At 49.4% G+C, this 12,479-nt stretch overlaps 3 protein-coding genes; 1 reads left to right on the forward strand and 2 right to left on the reverse strand.

Moving 5' to 3' along the window:
• Nucleotides 1-2,096: 2,096 nt before the first annotated feature.
• FFUJ_06053 (probable MEU1-multiple enhancer of UAS2) lies at nucleotides 2,097-3,150 on the reverse strand (the record flags this gene model as incomplete). XM_023579334.1 has 3 exons in its annotated part: nucleotides 2,097-2,500; nucleotides 2,559-3,050; nucleotides 3,123-3,150. The coding sequence occupies 3 exons, from the start codon at nucleotides 3,148-3,150 to the stop codon at nucleotides 2,097-2,099; spliced, it is 924 nt and encodes a 307-aa protein (XP_023432191.1).
• A 765-nt stretch (nucleotides 3,151-3,915) lies between these two features.
• Nucleotides 3,916-6,910, forward strand: FFUJ_06054 (uncharacterized protein; the record flags this gene model as incomplete). XM_023579335.1 has 4 exons in its annotated part: nucleotides 3,916-4,127; nucleotides 4,180-4,574; nucleotides 4,628-6,793; nucleotides 6,870-6,910. The coding sequence occupies 4 exons, from the start codon at nucleotides 3,916-3,918 to the stop codon at nucleotides 6,908-6,910; spliced, it is 2,814 nt and encodes a 937-aa protein (XP_023432192.1).
• Nucleotides 6,911-9,415: 2,505 nt separating this feature from the next.
• On the reverse strand, nucleotides 9,416-10,118 carry FFUJ_06055 (probable vivid PAS protein VVD; the record flags this gene model as incomplete). XM_023579336.1 has 3 exons in its annotated part: nucleotides 9,416-9,820; nucleotides 9,876-10,010; nucleotides 10,065-10,118. The coding sequence occupies 3 exons, from the start codon at nucleotides 10,116-10,118 to the stop codon at nucleotides 9,416-9,418; spliced, it is 594 nt and encodes a 197-aa protein (XP_023432193.1).
• Nucleotides 10,119-12,479: the final 2,361 nt, after the last annotated feature.

The raw sequence follows: 12,479 nt of genomic DNA on the forward strand, positions 1-12,479 counted from the left end.
CTATCAAGTCATCGTCCTGTATGGGGTCACATCAACAGTAAAGTCGACAGACTATGGAGCTTTTCGATGGACAACGCTGTTCGTGCCTAAGAGCTTGAGATCGGGCTAAGGGGTCGGTTGAGCGATAGTACTCGACACAGCAGCTGAAAGAAGAAGAAAAAGGCACACGACATAAAAGCAAATATGACATGCCGTTGTGATTTCTGTGGATAACATGGGTTGTTGGTTCATTTCAGCTATTCTTCTACATATTACGGATAGTCTCTATGCTGTGGATTCTAACTCTCTCTGGTAATGCCTCAGGATTGACTTGATAGATACCATGAGCCACCCATCAGTCAATGCCCAGTTCCTAGCTAGTGTGCTAAGTCCTTTGCAGCTCTCAAGCATTGCCAAACTCGGATCTTTCTAGTTTCGAGTGCTCCGCTATCCCGCGCCGAATGCCTGCACTTGCGCCGTGACCACGGAGTCGACGTGGACGGAATCTGTCACACCCCGGACCTGTCAACACGGGGACCGGCGTGTTTCGGTCGGCCTGAAGTCCAGTCGGTCTTCTTCATTAACGTCGCCTTCAGGGATGACTTGTCCTGCACGCCTCTCAGCCAACTCCTCGAGATTGCTGGTAGCTCCGCCTACCATGAATAGATGTCATGAGGTGGTGGCTGGGCACTGAGTCTCTGATGACAGACAACATAACGTTCATTAAATAAACAACGAGGGCAGTGACTCTGACGAACAGCCGGATATGCTGGACAGTCATCCAATGTGCACTAACTTTGTGCTGATTCATATTGCCTCGATCACCCAAACCCATATATCGCTACAGTGTAAACGAACAAAGGCAGAGCGTAGAATGGTCAAGTACAAAAGAGAAAACAACTGAGACAACAGGAGCACAGGGATCGCGGAGTCGGAATCAGCATTGCATGCGCTGCCACAGAATTGTGTTAGGATCCCGGCCGAGAAGAATCTTGTTGATCGAACGAACCTCTCTCACAATGCAGCCGAGCGGCGTTTACGTTTAAAGGACGCGCATCAAAGAGGGTGTGATGACAGCTACGCCCCTGTCGCTGTGCAGAGTCCATGGATTCAGCCATATCTGCATACGACAGCACGCAGGTAAGATGATTGAATAATCATTCAAATGACACCCCTAATTGTTGCATCACCAAGTACAAGGGTTGTCATCAACACTCAAGAGGTGCCTAGGGGTTGAGAGTGTGAAGAAGATCTTCCGTTATAACTAACAAGACATCTTCAGGGACGTTCGTTGTACAGCAACCACCCGTGCTGCGAGACTAATGTGAGCTGCAAGAAATGCCAGGTAGCATTTGACCAGGGCCCTGGCAGAATCTGCCCTTAGGGCGGGCCGTTGCCGATATATTACTCACGAACATGGATACAAGGCACAGGAACGACGCTTGAAAAGCTAGTAATTGTGGTCCAGAGAACTTTACAGCTCATATCCTGAATTGCTCTTAGAGCACCGCATGCCAATGCTCGGGCCTCAATGCTTCACGGCAAAAACGCCAGACATGAGAAGCATCAATGCATGCGACGTAGTGGGCCGGGCAGACGACGTAAGAGCCGCTTTTGCCACATCAATAGGCATATGCAGGGCCTGAGAAAACAAAAGAGAAAACACGACATCAAAGCGTGACACCAGAAATCGACTGCCACAAAAAAGCCATCTTCAGCCATGAGCCTCGGGTGTGGACGAGGCAGCAACGAACCCTTGTCAGGGACCAGGGGTCATTCAACACCATTGACTATTGTGTCGCGGCCTGGTGACGTCGTGAACGTACTTTACTGCCCTACCAAAAAAGGTCTGGTTGATAGCAGTTGGGCCTGTGCTCTCACCAATTCACATTATTCTGACATCAATTGGGTCTTTGTGCCCACTGGCGAGTGTATGATTCCAAAGAACCCATCAACGAGCAAGCAGACGCACGGAATCGAACTCATATCGATGACCGATGATTGTTCCACCGCTTTACAATAACGCCTCTATCACAGCAAAAGCCTATCTACATTTGTGTACGTACTTTGGTTTACCCTCGAATATCCGCCTCTTTCTGCTTCTGACTAACTTGGGTTTATTCCTCCCAGAAGCCAGGGAAAAGGTACTCGACCTTCTTCATGGCCTCGGGATCACGGCCAGCTGGCTTGGTCATGAACTTGACGGCTCCTTGAGAGGCACCAGCCCAGTGCTTCGCTTGGACCAGGTCGCTGTTCTCGAGCTCAGCAAGTCGATCCAAGACACCCGCTACAAGTCGCTTGGCATTTTCATTGTTAGCCTTCATGTACTTGATGACCAGCTCTACATTAACATCCTCAAATGAATGCCAGCAATCATAGTCGGTGGCCATGGCAATCACCTGGTAGGCCAGCTCAGCCTCGCGGGCAAGCTTGGCCTCAGGAAGGGTCGACATGTTGATAACAGATCCTCCCCAAGATCGGTACATGTTGGACTCGGCGCGAGTCGAGAACTGCGGCCCTTCTAGATTGTTTGTCAGAGGATGATTCGGTGATTGGCACTGCTTCAACGGGTCTCTTACCCATGACAATGACCGTGCCCTTTTCGTGCAAGACGACGCCGTCGCCCTCCATATGAGCTGCGCAAGCCTTGACCACCTTAGCAAGGCCTGCATCGAAAGGGTCGGCAAAGCCAACATGTCCAACTACACCACCCTCAAAGAAGGTAAAGGGACGGATACCCTTTGTGCGATCAATGACCTGATCCGGGACGACAAAGTCCATAGGCTTGATCTCCTCTTGTAAGGAACCGACGGCGGAGAACGCGACGACGGATCTAACACCAATATGTCGTAGAGCAGCGATGTTTGCGCGGTTCGGGACTTCGTGAGGAGCAAACTGATGGTGAACACCATGGCGAGCAAGGAAAGCGACGTAGCCACCTTTGTGGGAGAGGATCTGGATCGGCGAGGCCGGGGGTCCCCAAGGTGTGATAGGGGTGAGAGCAGCGACGGGCTCGAAGCCTTCAAGCTGACCGAGACCAGTACCGCCAATCACGGCGATATGGACAGGCTCTGTGAGGATAATGCGAGAATCAGCATTGCATCTATATTGATGGATACGGACGGATGAGATAGTCTACACACTGTCGAACGTGGTGGGGAGGTCACCCATCTTGACGAATTGAAGCCGAGATTAGTTGGAGCAAGGACTTGGAACGTTGGTGAGAATGAGAGGTTATCGTCGTCGCGAGGAAATATCTGCCGTGTCTAGGTTGGTCCTCAGTAGTAGTTAGGTGCCTTATTACCTAGCTACCCCGCCGCCATGACCAAGCTTACGTGCTTGGGTAGAGGCGGGATGGAGGGGTCGTGGACCCTTGTGAGCGCTACCATTGGTTGGCGCATCTGAGGATACCAAATCTTTGGCAGGATAGTGCTATTATTCTATCATAAAGATTATAAGTAGGCAACCAGGTATGGTATAGAATGCTTACCGTGCTGTTTTTATAGACTTGCGATAGGCTATTACTGTTATCATAAGGATCTCACAAGGCTTGTGTTGCTATTTGTTTGGTGGGGCTGAGTTCTTTTACGCTGAGTGAACATTTCACTCTATCAACATTCACCCAATGAAGGTATTGATAATTTAGTGATAGAGCTGGATCAGTTTTGATTTAATCTTATCTTTTGTTAATATTGTAATCTCATATGCAGCATCGAAATTCACAGTCTCACACTTATTTACCTTCTTCCTCACACTCACCCCTCTCTTCTCTCTCTCTCTCTCTCTCTTTTATGCTGACCAAGCCGGCCAAAATTTTCCGACCTAAGTCACCTAGCTCCGCCAAAATTTAGCCCACCGCAACCTCACCCATCAAATAGTCTGGCAGCCACAACTTGTCAGCGACTGTGTATGGATGCCATGACGAGAAATGATAAAATGACCCGACTTCCCGACAACGTCAATTTGCTGAACGAGGCTCACGAGAATGGACCTGATGAAACCATCGAGGAGCGCTGCTTCGCTGCCGCCCTCGTCTGTCTTGAAGGCCACTACACTCAGTCTCCTCCCATGGGCCCTCAGACAGCAGCTAAAGTGAGCTCTATGATCACAAAAACATTAGAGAAAACACACACGATACGCAAGGCTCGGTAAGCCTCAGCCTCGCTTTCTATGCGGGCATCATCACTGACGAGCGTGCAGCGAGGCCATCTCAAGAAATGTGGCGATTTGGATCTGGCTCACCAGAATTTTTGCAGCTGCCATACCGAGCCTCACCACACGATCTGTAGGGCCGCTGTCGAGCCTCAACGACCCAGAGAAGGGCGTCACTCCCCAGGAGAGCACTGCCTTGATTGTTATGAACCATGCGACAATTAAGGAGGACATAGCGACTCTCATCAAGCTTATGCATATTGCCAGGAATCTCCTCGTGAATGCTGAACCCGAGGTGCCGCAAGACATCTGCGCGGCGGTTCACTTTGATCAAATGGTATACCAGACCATCATTCTCTGTGTCAACGTAACGAGTAAGGGCTACGACGGAGAGATTCTCAATGAGAACCAGAGATTAAAGCTCGGTGATGTCACAGAGCTATGTATGTATCCGCGGTGTCGAGACACATACTCCCACACTAACAATAGAATCTAGACAAAAAGCTGCTGGTAACTTCTTTACAGCAAGCCCATAACTGGACTGCGAAACACGACAGGAACAAAATGTCTTTTTGGTTTGACGTCCTATTTGATGATGACGGCGCGCTTTCGGGTCCCGAGGAGAGTCTAGGCGATGGCTCAGGCTTCCGCCCAGACGTGGCAAAACGACAGGTCCAGCACTGGCTCGATAGGAACTCCAAGCTATGTGACACTGCCAGGAAGCTGCTCAAAGATTACGCCCAGAACCAAGCCTCGAAACCACCCGGCAACCTCGCCCCGATTCGACCTCTGGCTTGGAACTGGCTCCCGGATGGCTCTGTCGATGTTCCTGGAGATGTCACCAACACTGAGGATAAGATCAACCCGGTGTGGAAGCCCGATGAGACGGACAAATTCGAACAAGATCGTGCATATGGGCGCGTCTCGAGAGAAGTTGACACCTGGTGGCTGAACGCCCGCGACCCTAATTACGAAGAATGGCTAGTCCTGATGCCATCTGTGGAGTTTGCCCAGAGCCGCCTGGAACATTGCCGCAATAATCTCGTGCATCGATATGCTCACTCTTGTGGAACAGACCACTCTCCGCCACCAGGTGTTGTTGAGGAGGAAGAGCTCTCGGAACACGAGCATTGCCATCACTGTGAACACGATGATCATGAGCATGATCATGAGCACCATCACGATCATCACCACGACCATCACCATGAGTGCGACCATCACCATGACGATCACAATCACGACCACGACCACGACCACGACCATCACCATGACCATGACCATGAAGATGATCAGGAGTGCGTATGTCAATGTGATCACGACCATGACCATGAACATGATCACCACCATCATCATCATCATGATCACGATCATGAGTATGCTCACGACTACGTGGAGGATATCATGGACGAAGAAGACGCTGACGATGATGAATCTTATGGAGAGGGGCCACTGACTGGTCTACTAACTGAAGTGCCCAACATTTTGGATCCCAAACAGATCGAGGCCCTGCACATGATTGTCAAGTCATGCATTCTAGACAACGCCGGATCAGGGTTGACTCGAGCAGGTGAGAACCTCCAGAAGACCAGGTGTCGTATGTTCCTGGCCCTTGACTGCGGAAAGAGTCTCCTCAGGGAGATGCTAGTCTTCATTGCTGTCTGGGAGAAGGATGAGCAGTCTCTCATCTTCCAGGTCACTACTCAGATTGTGGAGGCCCTTCATCATAGCGCCTTGATTCCATATGCCTGGAACTCGCTCCGTATCCCCAAGGATATCATCTCGCCCGCTCAGACAGTCCTTCTACGACTTGTCAACCACATGTTCAGAGCTCGGATAAACAACTCAGCTTCTCAGGAGACAAAGGACAATTCCCGTGACATCAAGCTTGTTCACTTCTTCTTGAGTTTCTTTCGAAGCCGTATCGTCCCCGAATGTGCCGCTCTCATGCATCTTCAAGCTCAAATTCGGGAAGAGAACTGCGATCCTTCCGAGTTTCCAGTGGATAGTTGGGATATGGAACGTGCCAAGGATGGTTTGGCTCAGTACCTCGATTTTCTCACGACCGTTGCTGAGATGCTGGACACTCGAACCAAGCTGATCGAGTGGGAGGCCATCTACGACCTCATCACAATCTTGACGGGGCTGGAGGCTGGAGTGCCCAAGAAGCCTCTTATTGAGCTCCCCAAGCGGTCACCTCGGAATGACAGTGACGGCAACCCCATGGTTGAGCGACCATACGCCGCTACGGAAGATGGACTCCCCCCCTCGCCACCACCTCCTCCTCTGCAGGAGCCAGCGCATAAGTTCCCCTGGTCCGGGATCAAAGGACAAATCTTTACCATTATCGCCACTCTCTTACAGCCGCCTCAAGGTCAGAGCAGCCCTGGAAACCCTGATGTGCAGATGCAGATGGTTAAGTATAACGGAATTGTGCCTCTTCTCAACTGCTGCGCCTACGACGACCACAACCCATATGCCAAGGAGCGAGTGACGATTTGTCTCAAGTGGCTGCTGGACGGCTGCGAGGCTGCCAACAACTTCTTCCGTGAACTTGTCAACCTCTCGCCACCACCTAACCTTCGGCCTGCCCCTGGCGGTACCACCGTGTCAACGATAAGGGTTGATGGTATCCAAGGCGAAGTCAAGGTGCAGGTCCGCTCGAGTACGTCTGCACCAGGCGAACAGGACACTAATGACATTGTGGACGGAGCTGGCAGGATTGATCTCAACCAACCCAGTGGACGAGGCAGCATTGAAGATGATTTTATGGCATAAATAAGTGCCTGTATATTTGTCATGAGAAATATGAGAGAAATTTCACATGGTATGGAGGTTAGCATGGCGTAGGGTGTCTGGAGACTACTGCGTAAATGGTTGGTTGAACTTTGGTATTTGTGAAACATCTCAATCAGAGGAGTTTAACTCAAGGGATGAGATGTTGGACCGAGTTTCTGTTTTCTACATACGGCTGGAGTTTGGACAAATACAGAAAAGTTGTTCTTATTAGGGATATCTGGGTTTGGGCTTGCATAGAATCACTGAGTAAAAGTCAAGCTCTTGATTTGTTTGATCTTTTATCATCTTGGACAAGTATTACGCATGACACCAAGCACAGTTCAGATGAAACATCACATATTCCCATCCGATCATGGTGGGTATGGCAGAAGCCTCTAGGTCATCAGCAGTTACAATACTGCCCACTCAAGCACGAACAGCATCTAATTACCAGTACCAGAAGCTTTCTAGGCTAAGGATATTTACCATCTGAGCAGTCAAAAATTCCTAGAGTTTTCACATCAAGTGCTATTCCTACCAAGCCTAAAGAGCACAATCAGTCTCTGGTTCAAGATCTGGGGCCGTGATATACCTATGATACTTATCTAGGGGCAGTTGACTGATACTCTACAATGAATAAACATCTTTAGATTCACGTTGATGACCAGAACGGTCTATGGTCAACTCTTACTAGGGAATGAATCACAAGTCGTCTCAGTGTCTTTCTGCCATCCCTTGCTTTGAGAAGCCTGACATTCCCCATGAGTATCAATCAATTCAAGGCATTGTATAGTCTATCACTTTCGGGTTAATCAGTCTTCTCTATTTGCGACCAGACTGACGGCAAACAGGGAATGATAGAAAGACGCCGAGTTAACTTGATTGTCTGAGAGATCAGAGGACCCCAAAGGTGTGACCGCCTGCCAAGCAATGTCCCACCCTTAAGTAGCCTATAGACTGACCTTCAGAGTCCGACTCGTTAGAGCGCCCCCCTTATCAAAGGTCCGACCCAGACAGCTACATATGGAATGCATAGGACGTGTGTTTGAGGGGCGCTATCGTCAAATCTTGCCACGAAGCCAGCAGCGGAGACTGATTGCAAGGCGTGCTTTAATTACAGGCAGTAATAAACAAATGTTCAGCCTTGGAAATATGTTATTTGTATGAGTGCCCGTCAAGCAAGTGTGTAGTCACCGCACTTACACGATGGCTCTCTGTCAGTCTCTGGAAGAGATTCCTTGGTATGCTTAGACCATCGACACCACGTACATTAGCAGTATCCACTGACTGGAGTTTGCGTTGCATATACGCATTAGTAAAATCATGAAGTTCCCTGCTGAGCTGATAGCTCTGACCCTTCTAGGAACTTGCTGAAGCAATCGCCAAGTTCTGACACAAAACTTTATTTGCGCCTTTACCAAGTTTGGCAGTGACAGAAAACGTCGGGGACCCATTATGCTATCCCTTGGACTTTTTTCTTGAGTTTTTTGGGCATCAGTGTACAGTGAGAGTACAGTATTGGTTTGACCTGTCAAGCCCTTGGCTCGATCTCGTGGCATGACAGGGAGGCCTGGAGATCGAGACAAGGGTCTTCGGTTGATACGGGACAATCACAGACAAATGCCGGCTGATGAACAAGAAATGCTGTTGGTTCAGAAAGTTTCTTGTGTGTACATATATGTATTTCCATGATCTGACAGCGGCGGTCAGATCGTCCACAGCATCTCCAGATACTGTAACCCATCGTATTTTGTCGTGATTCCACGCAACTCTGACTCAGGTCCTCGTGACCATCTTGCTTCACCCATCAAATCGACAACACACAATGCCAAGTAAATCAAATCAAATGCGTGTATGTATGTACTCCTCCTGCGCCCAACATGGTATGCTCGTGCCTGACAGCGACGTCTATGGTGAAAGAAAAAGAGAAAAAGAAAAGGTCTTTTCCCAACCCACGTTGCTGTACTATGCAAGCCCGAGCTTGATTTCCAGCTAACAAAATCTAAAAATCTAAAAGTCTTACATGGGAGCGTAAATCATCAGACTATGATAAGAAAAGACCAGAACGGTGGAAACAGAATAACAACGCTTAACCATTTGTTCTACTAAAAAGAAAAGACCTGAACACCTTGAAGTGCTTCTCCTGCTAGGAGCCGTGAATGTGTTGACTGAGAAAGTAATATGCCAATGCAAAGGGTATCGTAAATATTCATAAATGCCTTATAGCAAAGAGATACCGGAACTGGGTGAGCACCTCCAAAATTTACAAAGTGGAGTGAGTGCAAGTCGAACAAGGATCTCGAAGAATGCTGGTAGACCAGGTTTGTAGGCCGATAAGTGTAAGAAGTTGGTGTCGTTGTTGGAATTTCGTCAGAGAGAGCCCCTGTTTCGTTGTGAGGCGCTGTATGATGACGTCGTTGGCAGTTCAATATTGAGACTATCACGGTTGTTGTCAAATCGTCGTCAGCAGTGTTATCGAACACTACTGTGATAATGTTGACTTGACTTCTCAGTCCATCTCGCTCAGAAAGCCGATGCAGTAACGACAGCCGGTTTCATCGACAGGAACGGGGATTATGGTGAGAAGGTTGTTGAATGGCTGGCCATATTTCTTGTAGTTGGTGACGGGGATCTGAATCTCCCTTCCAGCACAGACGGCCTGACGTATGCGGTGTGAAGCGACCTTGTCCGTACCCTTTCTGTCAAGAGACCGTTCATGCCCTGGTGGTGCTTGGAGGAAGCGGCAATTTCGCCCAAGAACCTCACGAGCCGTGTATCCAGTGAGTTCGGAGAACGAGTCAGAAACATAGATGACGGGGGCATCGGCCTGGCCCATGTCGCACACGACAAGAGCGACCGAACAGTCCACTGGACCAAGAACAACTTGAGGGTTTGGTCGGCCCATAACACGGAACTGTTTTATTGTTAGTGGCCTGTGGGCAGATTAGTGATGGTGTAAGTCGGCTCACCAAGATGGACATGATGTCGATCCCACTGGGAGCGTAGAGCCCGGGGTAGATGACGGGGTCTTGAACTCGACGCCAAGTACCTGCAGAGTTTACTGTGCCGTCAACATTGAAAGAGCCCTCTTGAGGAAACTCATACTATGGAAAAGTCAATGGGTGCCACTTTGGACAAAGATCACATTCGAAACCTACATTGAGAGCATTGACCTCCCAGGGATTCATAGCTGGAACGGTCTTGGACGCCATGGCTGAGCAGTGAGGAGAGGGCGAGCGTGAGGATGGAAAGCCCAGCGGTAGTGTTGAAGAGATGGCACGCATGGAAGCTGTCATGTCGAGGATAACGGGAGATATGAGTAAGGCGATATATAGGCCCGGGCCCCCGTGTCCTCGGCTGAGGTAGCACCAGAATAAACGCAGTCAAGTATGACGGAGTCAATCAGCAGCGTTGCAGGATGTTGGAGTCGTCAGGTATCAGTCGGATAGAAAAGCTGGAAGCGGATAGGTTGCAAGTTTGAGGGATGAATGAACTGGCAGGTAAACGAGGAGGAACTCGTGGATCGTCCAGGATGCGGCTGGATAGTTATCCCAGATGAGGTGCCAGAAGACAGTCAGACTTGTCAGGGAATAACCGTGCGGGCGGAGCTTTCAATGGTTTCCAAATGCGAATGCAAATCGTGATGGACCCTGAAAGGGAACTGACAGAGACGGCGGATGCTTTGGGGGTGTGGGTGATGACGATCTGGTGTGAGTATAGATAGTCTTGGTATGGTCCAGGGAGTTGCTCTGCTGTTTATGGTGTTGAACTGCAGCTGCTGATGTTGGGGACGTCAAGTAGTGCGCATTTCACTGGGAATGAGGAGAAAAGCATTTTCGCGGATGAGTGGTTGTATTTTGAGCATGATTTGCACCTTTTCTTGAGTCCTGGGGGCTTGCAATACAGCCTCATGTTTGCTTCAACAAACAGCCCAACAGTGGTCAAACGGGCATTGAAGCAGGGGTCTGGATACCACAGCGAGGTGTAGGCGTAATACGTACGGGTAGGGGTAAAGAAACACAATTCGTATGGTCTTGTTCGATTGGTTCAAGGTGCTCGATTCTCATGGTCCCCGAGCAGTTGAAGAGATCGCCAGCAACAGTCTCGAGACACAAGATCGGTACTCATCGACGAGGATCTCCACTTTAGTCAAGGAACGACCTGTCAGATTGGTGAAACGTAAATGTACGTACTGCTGAGATCGCTGAGTACTTTGAACTAGGCCTCTGGATCGGTGCAATGGACTGTATCTTGTCGTCGGCAGTTTTCTTAGTCAATCAAGCCAAATACGCAGAATACCTACAGTGCCTCACAATATCTATCGATTGTCATTTGGCTTGTTTCTTCTTGGCGTTTCGAATTCGATTATGGTATGCAAGAGATATTGATCGCTCCTGGGTTGTGTTTATTTTTGTTGTTGTTTTTTGTTTTTTTGTTGTTGCTTTTGTCTACCCATCATCACGATGACTTCTTAATAGCATCGACAATGCGCCAATATCAATTCGTCGTCGGCCTGGGCTCGATTGAATCTGGACCCTCCTCGCTAACATGAGCAACATATTTGCGTGTGCGTATGCGCATGCGCATGCGTTGTTGGCCAGCCTTGGCCCATTTCACAAGCGACCGTCTTTTGCATGATCGATGCTGTAGCCGATGCGCGATGCACAGGTCCAGGGTGAGAAAGAGCTTGTTTGGTGTTGAGGCGCGATGGCTTGCTAAGGCTTCGATGCGTGGAACCAAGTCTCGGTTGCCGTGATCAAACACAAGCACATTGGAGGCTTCCGTCTCCCCGCCCGCCCTATTTTCTTTGTCTCCGATTCAAGACAAACGCCTGAGACAAGGATTTCACTGGTCGGACATCGGAAAGTGCATCGAGATGTTGGAGAAGGTCCATGGCCACGTCCAAAACTATGACTACGACACCGTGCCTGGTCCTTGTAGAGTCTAGACCTTTACTATCGTCACTGGTGACGCTGAGTGGGTAAGGTAGGTTGCGAGCCGAGCCAGGCTGGGCTGAGTCGAGCTGCTGGAATAACCCGTCCTCGCTTCTGATGAAGCTACAGTTGGCGTCGATGCATTCATTGCCCTGACATTGTCAGTTGGTCGCTATTCTTGCGATTTCGTATTTGATGACTGCTGTGCGTCTTTTGACGATTTATTGTACTCGCTCTAAATGTCAGATAGCTGATTCTCATTCATTATTGTTTTTTCATTCTGTCAGGGTGATATGGATCAATGACGCTGCGATTTCGGGTTTCAGATGGAGGGACCCTGATTGACGTCGATTCCAGCCATTCTTCAGATCGACAGGCGCTTGGGTTGAGCCCCTCCGATCCATGTTAGTGAAATATTACAGTACCGTTTGGGCACCCGCCAACGAGAGCCACAGCACACAGGCCTTCAAAACGGCCAAATCAAAATGGGGCTAGGGTGAGTAGATTGGAGGTCTAGGGTAGGCGATGCACTCAAACCTAAGGTAGGTATGGAGTAGGTATGGATGGATAGAAAGACAGGCCCACTCACCCATGTGAAAATGTCGCGTCTCTCTTTCAATTAACGCGTGTCGCGTCGCT

Source organism: Fusarium fujikuroi, chromosome FFUJ_chr06 (genome assembly GCF_900079805.1).
Source record: "Fusarium fujikuroi IMI 58289 draft genome, chromosome FFUJ_chr06".
Lineage (NCBI taxonomy): Eukaryota > Fungi > Ascomycota > Sordariomycetes > Hypocreales > Nectriaceae > Fusarium > Fusarium fujikuroi.